Source organism: Pituophis catenifer, unplaced genomic scaffold (assembly GCF_029215685.1).
Source record: "Pituophis catenifer annectens isolate HBS135680 unplaced genomic scaffold, rPitCat1.0.hap2 SCAF_6, whole genome shotgun sequence".
Taxonomy (NCBI): domain Eukaryota; kingdom Metazoa; phylum Chordata; class Lepidosauria; order Squamata; family Colubridae; genus Pituophis; species Pituophis catenifer.
The window spans coordinates 43708759-43728057 of record NW_027256886.1 but is presented as its reverse complement, the minus strand read 5'-3'; the positions used below and the strand labels follow the sequence as shown (position 1 = coordinate 43728057).

General features: G+C 36.9%; 1 protein-coding gene across 3 annotated transcripts in view; it reads left to right on the top strand.

Moving 5' to 3' along the window:
• The window catches only part of BTRC (beta-transducin repeat containing E3 ubiquitin protein ligase), a 160148-nt gene that overhangs the window by 87563 nt on the left and 53286 nt on the right, over nucleotides 1–19299 (top strand). For all 3 annotated transcript variants that reach the window (XM_070945289.1, XM_070945291.1, XM_070945290.1), the window contains one exon: nucleotides 247–333. In XM_070945289.1, coding sequence (XP_070801390.1) covers nucleotides 247–333 — 87 coding nt within the window. The remainder of the gene's footprint in view (nucleotides 1–246; nucleotides 334–19299) is intronic.

The following is a 19299-nucleotide window of genomic DNA, read 5'->3' as shown; positions in this document are numbered from 1 at the left end:
TCATACTTGAGGATTGATATGAATTTTGTTTAAGATCTTAAACAATGTTCCAGTTAAATTCTTTAATCACTAAATCACAGTATTTCAGCTTTTCTTCTGAGTTTTTAACTGAAAACAAATTTGCAAATAATATTATCTGATATTTTATGGTAAGGCCCTTTTAGGAATACAGATTTTTTTTTAAAGAAATAGATTCTTACTATGTTGTATCTCTATTTTTATCACTTTTTTTCCCTATCTTCACAGGCCTATAACAGCTGTACCAGACTTTGCTTAAACCAAGACACGGTCTGCTTAGGTACTACAATGAAGACTGAAAGCTGTGTGGCCAAAGTAAGTAAAACTTTGACTGTGTACCCTTGTGGGCATTTGGCATCCTATCTATAATCCCTTGGCTTTTCAGAAAGCTGAAAAATAAAGAGATTAAAAGCCAAAATGTATTTTAAATATTTTGTAGTCTAGTAGTTTAACAAAATATATCCTAGATGTTCTACTTAATACATTTTAGCATGGGTCATATTTTTATATGTTGGTTTGATTTATTTTTCTCCTACCTTCTTGTAAAGAAAGTACCCATGTTTGATTTAAATAGGTAACCCAAGAATCTAAATGCCTCTATCATCTATTTTCTAAAGTAAAGTTTATATAGAAGTCTAAATGGTGAGCATGTGATACTCTCCTACCCCCTCTGCTGGCCACCATTATATAATAAAAACTCAGATTTACTTGTATTCCCTCCCCTTTGGAGACTCCTGTTAACATGATAGAGTGGAAGTCGGAAGAACTTAAAATTGCCATATAATGGTAAATGGGTAATGTGTCTTTTTATATTTCCACTTCAGAAGAACTATTCTTAGACAAAATGTGTATCTTGTCTTAGCTTTCCCTCTAACCAAATATGACTGTTTTAAAATAAGAACTAAGTCTGAGAAATTGTGAATGACTGGAATGTGGGTGCACTTTCTCCTTACTTAAGCTTCATGTTTTCATTAGAAGAAAGTTCAGGGTAGTCCTGTAAGATTCAGTGCATACAGCTGTAGGTTAGCATTTATGGATGCTCCAACCACAAGGTAATTTTTGATAGGAAAATAAGCACCTTATTACCATATTTTTTGCACTATAAGACACTCCAGACCATAAGATGCACCTAGCTTTTGGGGAGGAAAACAAGAAAAAAAAATCTGCCTCTGCCTCCCAGCAATTTGCCTCCTTGCAGCCTAGTCAGCTTCAGCACAGCCTTATTTAGCACGAGCAGCTGATTGGCAGTTGAATCGGCCTCCCAGAACTGACGATCAGCTGTTCCAGGGTGCGGGGATCACCGCCACCCATCACCACTGTTGCTGCCCATGGCTGCTGCATATTGCCACCTCTGTGCACCCCATTTTGGGCCTCCACACGCCCCATTTTTGCCCCGTTCCTGGCGACAATAGGCGGCGACAGCAATCCCCACCATCTGGAACGGGCCGAAAACGGGACACACGGAGGCTGAAAACGAGGCATGTGGAGGCTGAAAATGGCCGAAGGGTAGGGGCCAGCAGGTGGGCGGGGCTTCAGCAACATTCACTCTATAAGACGCACAGACATTTCTATCCACTTTTTGGGTGGAAAAAAAGTACGTCTTATAGTGTGAAAAATATGGTAAGTAGAATTTATTTTTGTAATATATATCTTCCACAATGAACATGTTAAATCTGTATAAACTTCATAGCCAAGGTCTCTTAAACATAACTGGAAAAGGTAGTCCTTGTTTCCAGCAGCCTCATTATCCATAGTTTCACTTATCTACAGTTGGTAATTACATGATCAGGCTCTATCTGAGCATTAGAGAAATGATTCCATCTTCTACAAATGGGGATTCTTGTAATTACCACAGTATTACACTCTGCTTGAAAATTCCCTCTAAAAATTTGGTTTGAGTTTCACCCTGGGAGTATGAGAAAGCTGGGCAATATGCAGTTCATTCAGCAGTAAGGCTTTTCTGTTCAGAGCTCATTGGTTTGACCAGAACTTACAAGTAGCTGGTAGAGAGACATGAGGTGAATATTTTTTTTTTTTGCAGCACATGAAGGTGTGCTTACAGAAATTAGACCTCTGTTTATTCTTCCTAGAATCTTTGGGACAATCCATGAGAAAAAAGCCAATGATAACAAAAAATAATTAGTAAGCCCTGGTGTCAAATTAAAGATATATTCTTTTCTAGCACTGTATCACTAAGATTTTTATAGTTGACTGCATGTTTTTGTGTATGAATTTATTGGTTTTGCTAGATTTTGCAAGGGAATAGGTGTGTGTAACATATATGTCTCAAAACTTTTTTATTTTTAAACCAGCTGTGTTTACCATATATCTTTGAATATTAAATAAACAAATTTGCACAGTTTAGGAAATATACAGATAGACAGGGTATTTGTATTATCCTGTTAAAATGGAAACATAAAGCTTTTATATCCTCACTTTGTTCAGAAGAAGCTATTCTCTTTTATTTCCATGAACATTATCTTGTCCTTCTATGGACTCATCCATACAACTAGGTTACCACACTGTAAAAACACTCCACTTACTGTTCACTAAGGATATGTTCTCACAGTGAAGCCACAACCCCATTATCAGCCAATTGCTGAGACAGGCTGAAGTTGATAAGAGTTGTTTCTACAAGAATCAACAGTTATTCATTCTGTATTAACAGAAGACTTCTCCTGCAGACATTGTAGGAAGAGTCTTTAAAGGTCAGTTATAGTCCAATTGGACTGTTGCAGGATTACACCCTCTTGTCTTGCTGCTGGAGATTTAAAGCTTATTTTGTTGACTGCCAAAAGAACTAGACCAGGGTGTCAAACTCTATTTCATTGAGGGCCGTATCAGGATTGTGTTTGACCTTGTGTGTGTGTGTGTGTGTGTGTGTGTGTGTGTGGCCAGGGGGCATGGCCAGTTTAATGTCACTCATGTCGGAGGCACCTCCTCTTCCTCTTCCTGATGCTGGTATGAAAAGATTAACCTTATGGAAGATCCAGAAGGTTAGGTCTGCTTTGATAGATATAGAGGTGGGGAAATGGGGAAACCTACCACCTCTAGCTTTGTGTGTCATAGTTTTAAGAAGGCTGTGAAGAAAAGAAAAGTTCAGCAACTGAATTGGATGGAGGATTTGAAGGGAGGGAACTTCCTGGACATTTTGATGTGCTTCAGCAGTATTGCTTTCCCAGTATAGAGTTTATAATAACTGTGGAGCCCTTGTGCTCTCTGAGTTTGGTTGCAGAACATGTCATTACCTAACTAGGTAACATTGTCAGTGCTAGCGACTATGTAGTTAGTGCCCTGCTTATATGCACTAGTTTATATGCTAGGATTTGGTAATTCCGTGATTACGTTATTGGTTTTTGCTTGATTGTTTGTCTGGTGTTAATTCCTGTTTCTCTGAATGTTAGTTGCTAGAGAAGATGCATTCTGGTCTTTTTGTTTCCTTCTTAGCTTTTTTAATTGCCTCTTAGCGTATGAATGTGATTTATCTCTATGTGACTATTGATGATTGATTTGTGTAATGCAAACTTCCAGGAATTCCCTAACATTTTTGGATGTAGCATAGTCCTAGGATGCTCAATTTTCTAATTGAAACTGTTGTTGAGTCCATCCATATGTTATGAGATTAAAGAGTTTTCATTGTGTTTTTTGACTGCTAGTTGGTGTTCATGGATGCATTCTGCTAGTCTTCTGCCTATCTGTCCTATATAGTGGCAGTCCTTACCCGGTATGTTGCATATAATAAACACCTTTTGTTATCTTGTTAGGGTTTTATAGAACAAAATAGGACGGAAACCTATTAGAGCAGGGGTGGGCAACTATGGACTTTTTACAACCTGTGGACCAACTCCCAGAATTCCTGAGCCAGCTTGGCTGTCTCAGGAATTCTGGGAGTTGAAGTCCACAGGTTGTAAAAGGGCCACAGTTGCCCAACCCTATATTAGAGGATTCACGTGGCAGAGTTTCAAAGCAGAATATTTACTTAAGTTTTTGTCAAGGGAATATCACTATTAGATGATTTGAACTCCCCATAAGAAGAAAGTAGTTAGCCACTCAGGGTTCCACTTCATTTTGCCATTATTAAGCAGTGAATATGACAAGTGGAATTCTGAATCTTCACCATCACACGTTTGGGACAGTGATTGCTCATATCATTTGAATGTCACTGCTGGGGGAGAGGAAAGGACTTCCAGACATCCACCAGTCACTGCCCTGAACCTATTCTGTATTTGAAGGCAGCACCTCTATTATTCTCAGTGCTTAGAAGCAATGAAAGGTAGGTTTTGGGGCAGTCATGTTTATATTTATATCTGCATACTTAGAAAGCAAATTACCATGGCAGTGTGGTTGCGCCCTTTGACATAGAAATTCAAAACTGGCCAAAAAATGCATGACGTTAACTTTAAATAGGCATTGCAATACAGATAGTCCTCAGTTAATGACAAAACCGGAGCTGGCATTTCTGTTACTAAACAATGCAGTTGTAAAACATGACATCATATGATTGCATCCCATTGCCGTTGTTAAGCAAGAATTGTGGATCTGGAAGCAAAGACCTCCTCACAACTTCCTGCCAGCTACGAACAAGCAAAGTGACTGGGGAAGCTGACAGGAAGTCCCAGGCATCTTGCAAGCATGATGATGGGCAGTTTAGGGCTGCTGCTAGATGTGGGAGGGGCCAGTCTAGCACAGTGTGAGTGTGGAAGGCTTGGGGTGGGTGCAGGAAGGTCCAATGTAAGCATTGTGGGGTTTGGGGTGGCTGCAGCATGCAGGAGGATATATCGGGGAAGCCAGCCAGGAAGATTACAAATAGGGATCACATGACTACAGGATACTGCAACCACGATAAATTCAAGTTGGTTGCCAAGTGTCCAGTTCGCAATCATGTGATTACAGGGATGCTGGGGTGACCAGAATTTTGAGTACCAGTCTTAAGTACCACTATTTAGCACCATTGTAACTTCAAATGGTCACTGAACAAGTGGTCATTAACCAAGGACTACCTGTATGAATATTATGATGCTATATAAGGAAGAACTAAATGGTTATGTGCCTTGTAAGAGCTCAGAAACAAACTACCATAACTTGTAAAAACTATGTCAACTTCAGATGGGTTTTAAGCTGATTTCTTATAATTGACATGTACCTACAAATTGCTAAAAAAAATATTCCAGCATATTAGGAACATAGATCACCATCAGCTATAGAATGGTACAATCAATGTGGCCAGGTATGTAAACAAGTATTCTAATAAGGTTTGTTTAACTGTTGTCTCATTTTTAGTATTTCAATCACAGATAGGTGGACACTTCTAAGGTTGGCCCAATAAATTTAGTGAGACATCTTCACAACTTTTACTTGAGTTCAAGGACAATTAAGGTATTGCTTTAATGAGGCTTATTGAAAGTCAGCCAAGCTAGCAGCTGTTCTCTTATTTTGTAAGCTCTAAGTATATACTATATGGGTATTTTGGGCAATAGAGGAGACTTTGCAATATAAGTACTTATTAATGTCTTGTCCCCTCTCATTTGGAGGTCCAAGAATATTCAAAAAGGATGTCTATGGAGATTCTCAGTCATCCAGGTCATGGTTGTCCCAAATGTGCTTTTTTCAAGAGGCAACGGGACTTTCAGAAAGTCCAGTTGCCTCTTGAAAAAAAGCATCTTTGGGAGATTCAAAAAGGATGGAAAGTTCCTGGAAATGCAGGAATCCTGAGGCAGAAATAAATTTCCTTCCATAGTGGTTTGAATTTCTTTAGGCCTGAATTTATGGAAGCTCTTGCTCCCTGCTTTTTAGTCATCCTGTTCTGACTTGGGAAATTATGCTTTGTTTCAGTGGTATCCTCCTAGTTGTTTCAAAGGGGTTAGGAGATCAAGAGATAACATTCCTATCTAGATTTTTTTTTTACATGTTGGTAAACTACATGCACCATATGTAACTGCACATGTAAACTCTATAGTGAGCAGTTAATTGGCTTAGGAAATAAAAAGATGTGATAGGATCATTTAGAATAGGGTATATAGTATTTGAAAATTTTAAGTTTGTGAAATGCATTAGTGATCTTCGATCAAGGACCTTATTTTGCACATGAGATTTGTTGAACATCTCTATGCCTATTGGGAATTTCTTTAAAGGCATTCTGTCAATACAGTTATAGTGAAAGACTGTTTATGCATTGTGACCTTTCTATATTCAATACTATTTCTCATTGTTTTTTGTATCAGAGTTTAGTAGGCTCTGCACTTTATCCACATTAACGTTTTCTTTGTAATGATGGCTGAACACATGGCTAATGCTGCCTTCTAGGAATTGGTGCATTTCTGTTCTGCTCAAAATTGGGGTTTGAACAGAGGAATTAAAAATCTATGTATTTTATACATCTTTCCTCTTAAAAAAGAATGTCAATAATTATTTTAGAGTGAAAATGCACATTTATTAACTGAAAATAAATCCAAAGAAGAAATATGAAATTTACTCAAGTATCCTACAACCATAAGACATAATTAATTTATTGAATATGTTCAATGTTTTTATTATCTTTGTGAGGTCAACATCACAAGAAATACTTTTCACTTTCTTAGTCACTCCTCCTTCCAGCATTTGTCAAAATTATTTAAAAATGGGTTGAAGCAAAAATATTAATATTCTTGTTCCCTTTACCCAAGTCGCATTTTTCCCAGATTTTGATAGATGACATATTTTATTTATTTCCAAAATTATATCCACAGGAAACAAGCTGTTTAAATTCAGATTATGCTGAATCAAAATAGTGCTGGTGTGAGAAGCAACGTGCTGTTTTATGAGCATGGAGTCCCTTTTCTCATAACTGATTGATAGTAAATATTTTCCTGAAGAGTTATTGCCAGCTATGAACAGTGCAACTGTTTCACTGATGTTTTTTTTCCTTAGTACTTGCTGTACCAGCCATTGTCTGTAATTAAGATCTACAATTCACAATGCAGACGTTTGCACTTCCTCTGGGTCTGAGCTATTTATAAGATATTTCAGCTGTTCAGAGTTTCTTTTTGAGTGTTAAACTACATTTTAACAGGCATATTTAGTCTCTGTTATACCCACACCACATACCATATGCTTTTATTTCTGTTTTGGAAGCTACTTTTTGTATGTTGGATTCATCATGAATTAAATAATGTTATATCTTGTTATTTCCACAAATTATGGTGCCTCTGGCAAGTCATTTTTTAGATAGGGCCATTTTAAATTCTGGGCCTGATCATTACTGTATAGTCAATAATATTTGCACTGAATTAACAAATGAGGAATCAAACTAATGAGCTTGATAAATATTCCAATTTATATGGTTAGATATAGAGATTAGGAATCTTAAGGAATTCTGTATCCTTTGCGGGTGAAATAATTTGGTATAATTTATTTTCTATGTTAAGTATAGAAATATAAATAATGTGTTTCTTGCATATGTTTGAGAAACAAGTATAATGAAAAATCTGATTCTTATGCATGTTCTAGTAGTAGCAGGTTCTTGTTGTGTTAAAACCATTGATTCCACAATCTGGATTTAAATTTCGCTTGAGCAATGTAATCACTAAATAGTAGCAGATGTGTTGTTAGAAGTTTCTTTCAGTTTTCTGTCTATGAAATGGGAAGAATAATGGTACACTTCATTGAAATGTAATGAATATTATCTTCTTGGATATAATGGAATCATATTAAAACTAGGAGTGACCATTTTAGATAACAGCCAGAGACCACAATACTGGACTTAAATAATAAGGCAAAAAAGAATTTCATAACTGAAACTCTTTTATGCTTTTGCTTAACCATTTTGGCTAAACGAAAAATTAATTTACATTCATTTGGGTCAGCACAGAAAAGCTCTTGTGTCTTTGTCCCCAGGAGGGGTTATAATGAGGAGCCAGTTCTTCATCAGGCATGTACTGCAGCATTGCCTGCTGATGCATGCCAGATCTCACACATACACACACGGATCACGTGACCACTCCAAAAGTCAAACGATCAATTCGCCTCGTTTTGGCTCTGTAGTTAATGCACAAACAGTGCGATCTGCAGGGCTGTAATTGCATTGTTAGGGCCAAGGAACAAGCCTGTGCCTTTTCAGCAGACAGCTGGCAGGGAGAGAGGCATGTTGTTAGGAAAGAGAGAGGCAAGGCAAATAAAATTACTGCTAACGCTCAGAGATCGGCAGGAGTCCTACTTGCCTAATCTTACCGGTGGGAGCAAGCGGCTGTTGTAATCCAATTATAGCAGCATAAGCAATTTGTTAGACACTCCGCATAATGTAACAATTTCCCAATAAACTCTGACTTGTAATAACGTCGGCAAGAGCCCACATAAATCTGCCCGAATGGTGGGGGCTGGAGCATTCGGCTGGGGGCTTGTAATTTGTGCCATCAGCACGTTTCTCTGACTGTGGCACGGTGCACCATTTTCCATGCAAGAATTCTGAAGAGCAAAACCTGGCTAAGGTTCTCTGAAAGGAGGCTAATATAGAGAGAAGGGCAATACAGTTTAGGGAATCCTACAGTCCTTATTTGTCCAGAATGGCAAATAAGTCAGATTGCTTTTAAAATTATTTAAAAACCAACAGCAAAAAGACAGAGCACTTTCTTGTTTCTTTAAAATTAGGGAATAATGGCCGACAAGACAGTTTACTATATTCTTCTTAAGGCATTTAAAATATAATAGAGCCCTTCATAAGTAAGCCAACAAGCCAAGATGGACAAAGGACATGAATTTTCTAATTCTTTTCTTTAGTTGTCTTAACTATGCATAGATCCATCAATGGAACTGTTAATGTTTCATTTTCTCATTAGATTTCACTTTTTAGCTCAATATTGTGCATCCCTGCTGTTCTTCCCAGGCCTCTGAATAGCTAATTGAATTTAGTTATTTGTGTACTATTTGTCTGCTATGTCCTGTTTGGTTTGTTACAATAAGGACAAGGCTGTTACTAAAATTGGCATGCTTGGCATGCACATTTTTTTTTCTTTGCTTGAGCATCCATATTTGTTGGCTATGGATACATCAACCAAACTCTGGTTTCAAAAGAATTTTCAGAGTACAAGCGAAAATGTTATCAGGAGAAAAAAAAAAACATTTTCTTCTCTAACTTCTGAGGATTCCTTTGAATAGGATAGCATGGTACCTTCTTTGAAAGAAAGTCCAGGTTGCTCCCTTCTTAATCAGAAATCCTTTGGGTATTCAGACAAAATACTGGACCTTGGGAGCACTTTGAGAAAACATCAGACAATTATTAATATTTCTTATGTCTTCTCTGGTGCTCAGAAACTGCTTTGGTAGGTATTGATTATATCAGTTTTGTTTTATTTTTGTTTTTGTTTTTGCTGTTGGTTATTCAATTTAAAGGAACAGTTGAGTGAATCCTTAAACAAAAAGGCTTACAGCCCTCAGGTTTGGTACAGATTGACATCTAGATGCAGGCTGAACTGAAACATTTTCATTGTTCCTAGTCAGCTATACATATCATAATGCCAATTAACTATGTCAGAGCAGCAATTTTTCTACTGCTCCTTGAATTACCGTAATAAATGTTTTCTTTCAACTAAAGACACTCTATTTCTGTTTGGAAAAAGGCACTATTTTAGCTTGGTGAAGCTACACATCAATAAGCCGCAGTGTCCTAATAAAGCCACTCATTGCCTTGGTTTAACTAATGACTGATTTTCATGGCCTTGACAGTGAGCTGTGTGCGTTATTTTCTCCTGATATTGTAAAAATAATGAGAGCAAATTAGAACAATCAGTTTACACAGATAGCTCCTGATTGGAGGCGAAAGGCAATATGGCAGCAGGTAATCTATCTTCGGACTCCTGTCACATTAACTTCAACCGCATGGAAAAGATCAGGCGGAGCAATCGGGGATCTTGCCCAATCGGAACACTGAAATTAATGAGAAGAGCATTGTTCTGTGATCAACCTTTTAATTAGCAAGATGGGAGACAGAGGGAATGATGACGCCTGAAGCACAGCTGCGCAATGACAGCCTTGCTTCCTGCAAAGGGGGAGGGAAAAACATGCATTGTAAATTACTCTGCTCTCAGCTTCTCGCCCAGAAGCAGTCTAGCTTTGTTTTGAACCTTTTTTAAGAGCTCTGCAAATAATGCTTGCTTCCAACTAGATTTGTGTAAACAAAGCTTTTCATAACAGTACCTCATTAATTTGTTAAAGGATAACATGCTTTGATTTTAAAAGTTTTGATATATTTCCTAGTTGGAGATATAATTATTTTGCTTAACCTGGCTTTTGTGCTCCTTTTGCTTTACAGTAGTTTATAGTAAGAGAGGGTTGTTGTTTTTTAATCAAAAGAGTAATATGCTGTGTGACAGCTTGAGAAGTGTAAGTGAAATTTGGTATTGGCATTTGGCAAGTCCATCCTTCTGTTCATTTTATCTTTCCATGCTACCAGTACTTATGTAGTAACTTCCTGTCCCAAAATCTCATTTAGGAGTTACACTGTAAAACAAAAACAAAAACAAAAAATATGGATGCAGTGAAAAAGGGAGAGAAATTCAGACACATTTAATATATCAGGAATTTGAAATAATACTAATCAAAATTATCTCTGTCATTAATCTTTGATAATGGGTCATTTAAATATTCTCCTGGAACATACTTTTTCAAACACATGATTGTTTTTGTTTTATTTCTACTAACTATACCACATTCTTGCTCTAAACTGGAATTTCAATCATACAAAGCAGTGCCTAATATTTTAAAACTGGAATCTTTGTTAATTGTGGACATTGAACTGAATCATTAGAGAACATACTAAATGTACTAATTGTGGAAATACTAAATTAAACATGTAACTGGAATGTATCCTTCAGAAATATATTAGTTACCTAGTTACTTGGACAAAATATTGTGAGAAATAATTGCTAAATTTGGTTTATGAAATTATGCCTCTTTAAAAGACTCTTTAAAAATACAAAACTATTCTTAAGGTTGCCCAGTAGAAACCAACCTCATAAAGACAGCTGATTTTTCAGCTGCTTCTTTATGGATAATTTTCTTTTAACTTTTTAATATCTTGGGTGTTTGAGAGAAAGATTCTTAACTGTAATCAAACAGATATTTGATTATTATTCACAAAAAAATTATTTGGATGAAGCCTTAGTTCTTTTAACTCATGACATATTGAAGTTGCATTTGGGATTCCTAAGATAATAGGTTTATACGGTCATTATTCATCATGTGAGTTCTTTATGATGAAGGGAATTATTTACGGTTTCAAGGATTAGAGCTGGACTGTTCTTTTTTCAAGTTTTTAAAGGCTTTTTTAAAACAAAAAATAAAGAACGCCCTGTCATTTGATCCAGTCTGGTGGACGATTATTCTTTGAAAAACTTATAGTATAGTTGTTGCATTTGTATATCATATTTGTGAGGCGGTGAAAAATCTCTAGAAAAAAATTATTTCTAAGGGAAATCATTTATTTATTTATTTTTGTTAGTAAGTACAGTACATTAAGACAAAGAAGTATTTCTCTATCTTTGAGAATTTCTTTGCAGATTTTGTTTGCAATGCATACAAAAGTGCGGGCCTGGATGGGGAGAAACAGGCTCCGACTCAACCCTTCCAAGACCGAGTGACTGTGGCTTCCGGCATCCCGATATAGCCAGCTGGTGCCATCGCTGGCTATTGGGGGCGAATCCCTCGCCCCCACGGAAAGGGCTCACAACTTGGGCGTCCTCCTGGATGCACGGCTGTCTTTAGAAGACCATTTGACGGCCGTGGCCAGGGGGGCTTTTCAGGTTTGCCTGATACGCCAGTTGCGCCCCTTTCTAGATCGGGACTCCCTACGCATGGTCACTCAGGCACTCGTCACCTCCCGCCTGGACTACTGCAACACTCTCTACATGGGGCTCTCCCTGGGGTGCACCGGGAGGCTCCAGCTGGTCCAGAATGCGGCCGTGCGGGGGATTATGGGAGCAACGGGGCGCTCCCATGTGACACCTCTCCTGCGCGAGCTGCACTGGCTCCCGGTGGTCTTCTGGGTGCGCTTCAAGGTGTTGGTGACCACCTTTAAAGCGCTCCATGGCTTAGGGCCGGGGTATCTACGAGACCGCCTTCTGCCACCAATAGCCTCCCACCGGCCAGTACGCTCACACAGAGTGGGCCTCCTCAGGGTGCTGTCCGCCAGACAGTGTCGGCTGGCGACCCCCAGGGGGAGAGCCTTCTCTGTGGCGGCGCCCGCCCTCTGGAACAACCTCCCCCCAGAGATACGTATAATATCAGACCTCCGGATTTTTCGTCGGTCCCTGAAAACTTATTTATTTCAACTAGCCGGGCTGGCTTGATCCCACAGTTTTGGGTTAAATTTTAATTGATTTTAAACTGGGTTTGTTTTAAATTTGCGGCCAAAAATATTTAATTATTTTAAACTGTTTTTAAATTTTGTATGTTTGTTTTTATTTTGGCTGTTCACCGCCCTGAGTCCTATTGGAGAAGGGTGGTATACAAATTGAAACAAATAAATAAATAAAATAAAATAAATATAAAAATCTTGCTCATTACAATTTAAGTTTAAAAAAATAAATTCTTTTTCTTCTCAAAAGACTTATTTCTCCCTGTGATTACCAAAGAGGATGTGTTTGATTCATGTGACTCTGTTATTTTGATTTAGTTTATTAAAACTTTCTGCCTTTTATAACTTTCTGCTAACTATGTCCTATTTAACAGCTTAATTCAGCAATTTCCAGTTTCGGAGGAGGGCAGTGAACACATTTGGAATTTTAAAACATGCTCTGAACAGTTTCACGAAGTGGCTACCCATTTAGCGTACTTTCAAATTGCAACCCCCAACCATATTTATTTTCAAATAATGCTTTGAAGATACATATGGGCCAGAATAATGATTATACTTTGAAGACAATGCTTTATTTTGCCAAATGCTATTATTCCCCTTATTTATTTTTTCAAATATTAAATGAAATATGGAATGAAGCTTGTTGGGAACAAAACTGAATCTAGAGGTACCACATTCAGGGGTCGTGGTTGACATTTTCCCCCCTCTAAGTTTTCCTTGGTCAATAGAAATTTGTGAATTAATGTTTTCTCCAGTTTCTAGCTGCTATTAATTTGTTCTGCAATTTCAAATCAAGAAATTCAAATTTTTAAATGGATTGCTTAACAGCTCTGTATTACTTAAAGTTAATATTTATGAATGGCTGAGCTCTAATTTTAGTATAAACTGCCCTACATAGCAACATAGCATCCTACTAAAAACAAATTGTGTGCTTGTATTGTTTGGTATAACAAAGATTTTCCTCTACGTACGGTCTGTCATTTAAAGACAGATGTCTCACCACTTTAAAGTGAATGCTGAACAGCTGCTTTGCAACTTTCATAATGAAGAGATAATCTTAGCAGCATTTTTATTTTGATCCATCCATGAGAGCAGTATTTCCTAAATTTTCATGGGAAACCATAATGTCAAATCATCAAACTAAAATTTCTGTGGTATTATATATTGTTCTCCTTTTCACCTAATTTGGGACCACTGGTCAGTTAAGATACATGGCATGTCTATTATGCATGGTGCCATACCCTAAATAAAAAAATACAGTTAGAACATAAAACTTACAAATTGGCCCAATTCTTAAAATATTCTACAAGTTTCTAAACTAGTAAAGCAAAAGTAAAGAAGAAACGTCACTTTCTTTAAAATACATCTTACAAAAATATCTTCTAAAATTACTTTTAATTTCATTCATTTTCAACATGCAATTATGGAGGCTGTGCATCTTAAAAGATTCTTTCACAACAGTAGGCGGTCTTGGTACTTCAACATATACGCACTATAGGGTGAGTTTAGCAGTTTCATTTCTTAATTTCTTGCTTTTGTAGGTTTGAATCAGCCACATAGTATGTTAATAAAGAGTAAGAAAGGAGTTCAATTTATACTGGTCATTAAGGATCCCTTGGTGCTTATCGCAAGAGTGAGGTTATTAACCCTGATGTTCTTCTGGCCAAATTCAGCTGTGATGATTACATTCTGAGACCTAAATTACTTTTGTAGTTTCCACTAGAGAGATTGACTTTTGCAGTTGTTCCTGGAGAGAATGACTTCTAAAATTTCTCTCTAGCAAAGTAATTGTGTCAGACCCAAGAAGTGATTGCACCTTAGTTGAAGTGGCCTTTGTTCTTGATCATTTATATGACATTTTGTTTTATAAATTATGTTTTTTACAGGATTAGACTATTAAAATTTAACTCTAGTTACTAATGCTCTCCAGCATGCTATCCAGTAAATCCATTCTTGAGAGGAAACTTCAGACCCTAATTCATTTTATTTTATGTATTTCTGCCAAAAATGGCCCTAATAAAGGTGAGACAGACAGCAGGAACAATCCTTAAAACCTGGTGAGACTCAGATAATAAAATGTGTCCTTTTACATTCCCAAATCATTACGGTCTATCTCAGTTATTTTTCAGCTTCGCTGCTCCGACAATCCATGCATGGGTATTCACTTCCTCTTTTGCTAGAGACTGAGTGCCAAAGTTTTTCCGTTGGTCTAGGTACGCCACCTGCTCCTGCTCTTCAGTCTTTTCACTCAGTCTAGCTGAAGAGACTTGAGTTGCATTTCTCTGACTTGGTCAGTTTCCTAATTGTTTTATTTCTGTTGGTCTTTTTTGTGGACTACTACTACTACTACTACTACTACTACTACTACTACTACTATTATTTCTTTGGATTAACTGGACTTGATTGATTTGGACTTTACAGGAAGGGCTGTGCAATGTGGATTTACAGGGGCTTTACAGCAGTCCCCTCAGCTGCTGGCGGTGTTCTTAGAGTGCCTGGGGCTCCAGGCTGCTTCCACCACCCAGGATTTTTCATCAAGCAGCTTTCCAGAGGTCTGTTCCCTTCAGGGCAGCTCCGTGTATTTCTAATTGCTGCTGCTGGTGAGCTGGTTCCCTGGCTTGCCGGCACAACCGCCACCACCTCCGCAGTCCTATCCTTACAAGTGGCTTTGGAGTCACTGCCAGGAGAACAATGGCAAACTCCATGTCCAGGAACTCCGTGTTTTTGCAGATAGATTACAGTTTTAATAGTGTTAAAATCTAAACTGAATCTAAAAGTATATTCAAATGGGGTAGTTGAATTATCATCAAAAGATACTTGATACTTAAGCATGTAATCTAATATCTTTCTTCCTTTTTGGATTAATACATCTATATAGTCATTTAGGCGCTTATTACACATAGAGCCTAAATACACAGATATGTACATGTGTGTGTGTATATATGCGTGTGTGTATACGTGTGTGTGTGTGTGTTTGTTTTCTTTTCGTAGGCCTTTATGTGTATTTCTTGTTAGCCAGGTTCTTCCTACGTTAACCAAGATTTTTATGCAGCCCTAGTTCAGTGAAATCCGATTCCACTAGTTTCTATGCTTTTTTTCCAGCAGCCATAACACTGGGGTTGCAGCTGAGAAGAGCTGTCTCTAGAACTGTGTTCTTAAGCTTATGAGGGTCAGGAATCCAATATATCCCATTTTAGAAAGACTATGATGATGGACCAATTCTATTTGGTGAAGACATCCCCCAAAGTAACTGAGAGTCATATCATATCATATATCTTTAAATGTCAATACTAATACTTTGAATTGCACTTAGAAACCTATCAGCAGTCAATGTAGCATCCACAGAACCAGTGTTACTCTACTACAGCAACTTTTTCCCACCAACAAACAGGCCAGCAGGAATTCTTCAAAGCAGCCCCAAGTAGAGTATCCTAGAAGGCTTGAGCTTTTGTCAATAGCATTCTGCTTCAAAAAAGGCTGCAGCTGGACAAAATCCCTCTTGACTACAGCCTCCACCTGCTGATCAAATAAGAAGCCAGGTACTCAGGAAGAATCCAATCATAATCCCCTTGCTTCAGGACAAGTGTTGGATGACCCTCAGAGTCAGGCTGAGATGAAAAGGGAGTATTTCAAAATACAACAGGGAACAGATCAGTATTTCAGTCTTACCTGATAAAAGCCATGGATCCTTCAATATGGAAAAGAAATGAAATCCAGACACTTCACTGAAATCCCTCCTTAAGGAATAAATGAGGAGTGAGTTTTTAAGATTCATTTTTAAATAATAAAACTCTGTGTGATCCTACTTCCTTGTACGCTTGTTGTTTAGGGTTAGGGAGTATAGCCACTTTAAGAACCAATGTAGGAGTTGAAATTGTGCTTGATTGTCTCCACCTTCAGCTCTTTCAAAGAGCCATAGGGGGGCATGGATCCAGAAATCTGTACAAAGGTAGCTTCTTTTTGTTAAATGTATACTAGTAAACTAGTATATTAAATTGCTTCAATGAACTAGCATCTATTTTTCTGGACCGCTAATATTAGCATGAATTAGCATGAATATTTCCAGATTTTTTTTTCATTCTTACATAGTAAACAGTCTAGATTTGATAAATGAACAACTAGTGCAGAATCTTGTTTAGGAAGATGAAAACAAAGTGATTGAAGAAGTGATCCAGAAAGATCTCCTTAAATAGCCATTAGTCAACCAAATGGCAACTGGGACCCAGTTTAAATATGTGTGATATGGTTTATATTCTGGTTCACAGCCAATCGGAAAAAGTCTGATCTGCTTTCTTTAAGATCTATAATATCTATAGACTTGTAAGAAATTTAAATTTACAATTTGTATAGAGTCCATAAAGTACTTGGGTTTATATTTTTTCAAAATATATCAGTATGTTGAACTAAATATGTCTAAATGTATAGATGTAATTTCAAGAGATTTACTCAATAACAAAAACTTCATTAAGTCTCTGGGGTAAAATTAATGTAATTAAAATGAATACTACATCAAGATTAATGTATATTTTACAAGATATTCTAATGTTAATAATTCATATCAGATACTTTACATAGATCGACAAACTAATGAGATTTTTTTTGTGACAGGGCAAATTGAAGTTGCCTTATGTTAAAGGCAGCTTTAACCAGATTTTTAACTACATCATTGAGTTTTCATTTTAACGCCTATATTTTTCTGGAATGAGAAAAATATAATGAGAATTTTTTTTATTATTATTGTTGTCCTCTTAGGGCTTCTTTAGAGAGCAAGTGTATAAAGCTTTGAAATCTTGGTAAGTTTTAGTGTCCAAGAATACTAACTGGAGCTCTTCATTTTCAGCCTTGAAAGCTGCTAGACATACAGTATGTGATTCTTAGAAGATAACCAATGAACTTTTCATCCAGACCATATGATAATAGGCTAATTCAAACTTGGAGATTGCTGAGAAGATCTTTTATTGGAACGCCAAGACCAAAACTAAGGGGAAAATACCTTAAATCAGTTTATTTATATGGCTTGCTTTAAGGCTTAAGTTTGAGAGATTGTGTTCTCAATATGATTTACCATATAGCATCCACATACAGTAGATGTATATACAGTCAAAACCTATAGTGACTAAACAGTATGATCCTTGTGCTTTAGCAGTTTCAGAGATACTTCTGATTTTAGGAACCTTAAATTGTTAAATGCTTGAAGCAAAACCAACAATTCAATTTTATAAGGAATAAAAAATAGAATGAAGATCGCACCCTACACCTCCCCACCAGTATTTATAGAGAAACGGCAGGTCCGATCACGCTTTCCTCGCACAAACACGAAGCCGAAGACACCATCTGAAGATGACGAGTGAGATCATCGAAACATCGCCAAGATACTCTCAATCTTACACGGGAAAAGACTTGAATACACCAAAACGTGCATACACACACACATACACACATACACACACACACACACACACACACACACACACACACACCAAGGTCTTGATAGTATATGGATCTCTTTTTCTTCATCTAGTTTGTTGTTGTTGTTGTTGTTATATTTAGTTTATTTTAATCAACACCAATGTAAAATCACTACTAGTGCTTCAGGTTAAGTGTTTTTTATCAGGGCAACCTGGTCTACCCAAATATGGGAAGGAGCATACTGCTTCCGCTTTCACCTTTCAGTCCCAATCCAGGAGCCTTTGTAGGCAGTCACTTTTGCAACAAACTATTTTTTGTGTTAAATTTATATTTACTGACAAAGAAGTCTCCCTTTATTTCTTTGTCTGTAAATATAAATTTAACACAAAAACAGTGCTTCAGTGTTTGTATTCCACTATTAAAAGTAATAATAAAGATATCTGTTAAGTAATGCAGATTGGGACAAACTAATCTGACTTCACATATACACTAATGAGGTTTGAACTTTCAATAAACTTTCAAGAAAACATTCCAGAGGTCGTATTGGAGAGCTCAGTTAAAGATGGTTACTCTGTGTGGCAACAGAGCAAAGGTCAAATTCTGTGAATGAGATTGTAAATAAAATTATCAACAGATTGAAATGTCTGTACAGTACGGTCTGCATCTTGTATACTGACTACAGTTCTAGTTGCCATACTTGGAATGCTGCCTATTGTTTTGCTTTTCACATTTGAAATATACAATACATTGGAAAAAATACAGAAGAAAAACTAAAATTATCTAGGGCATAAATACTTCTCATATGGGAAAAGGCTAGAATGTTTGAGCTAGCTTAGGAAAAAAATGAAGAAAGGAGACATGGTTGTGATATAAACTGGACAGTTAGATTTCTTTGAAAAAGCTAGGAGAAAAGCTTTGAAATGAGATGAGGGAAGCTTTGAAATGAGATTTAGGACAAAAGAAATTCATACAGCACATGTGGAATTCTTCATCATGAGAGAAAGAGATGGCTACTATCTTAGGTGAAACATGTTGCCTTCCCTTTGCTCAACTTCTTTCAGGGAACCTTCAAACCCTAGGTGATCAGGGGCATCCATATATTATTATTGATTATTATTTATTTTAAAATTATTTTTAATATAATCTTTGTTCACTTTATACACGGCCTAGAGTTGGTCTGATTGGGGTGGTCTACAAATTCTATTAAAAATTCTGAATCTATAAAAATATTGTTTTTGATGAACAATAATTAACTCTAAACTGGACAAATGTACTTTCAAATATCAATAGCAGGAGAACAATGTTATCTACATTTACGATTTAAAATATTAAATGTTGAATGAAAAATAAAAGTGCCCACTTTAGGGGTTAAAAAAACAGCATCTTCAAAATTCTGTTAATAAATATTTTACTGTTAATTCTCCTGACCTCAGGATTCATGTAGATTCTTTTGATTGCCTGTGTGCTTGGACAAAATTCTCCGTTATAACAATAATTTAGAACATATAAAAATAAAAAATACAGTGTTTCCCCCAAAATAAGACCCT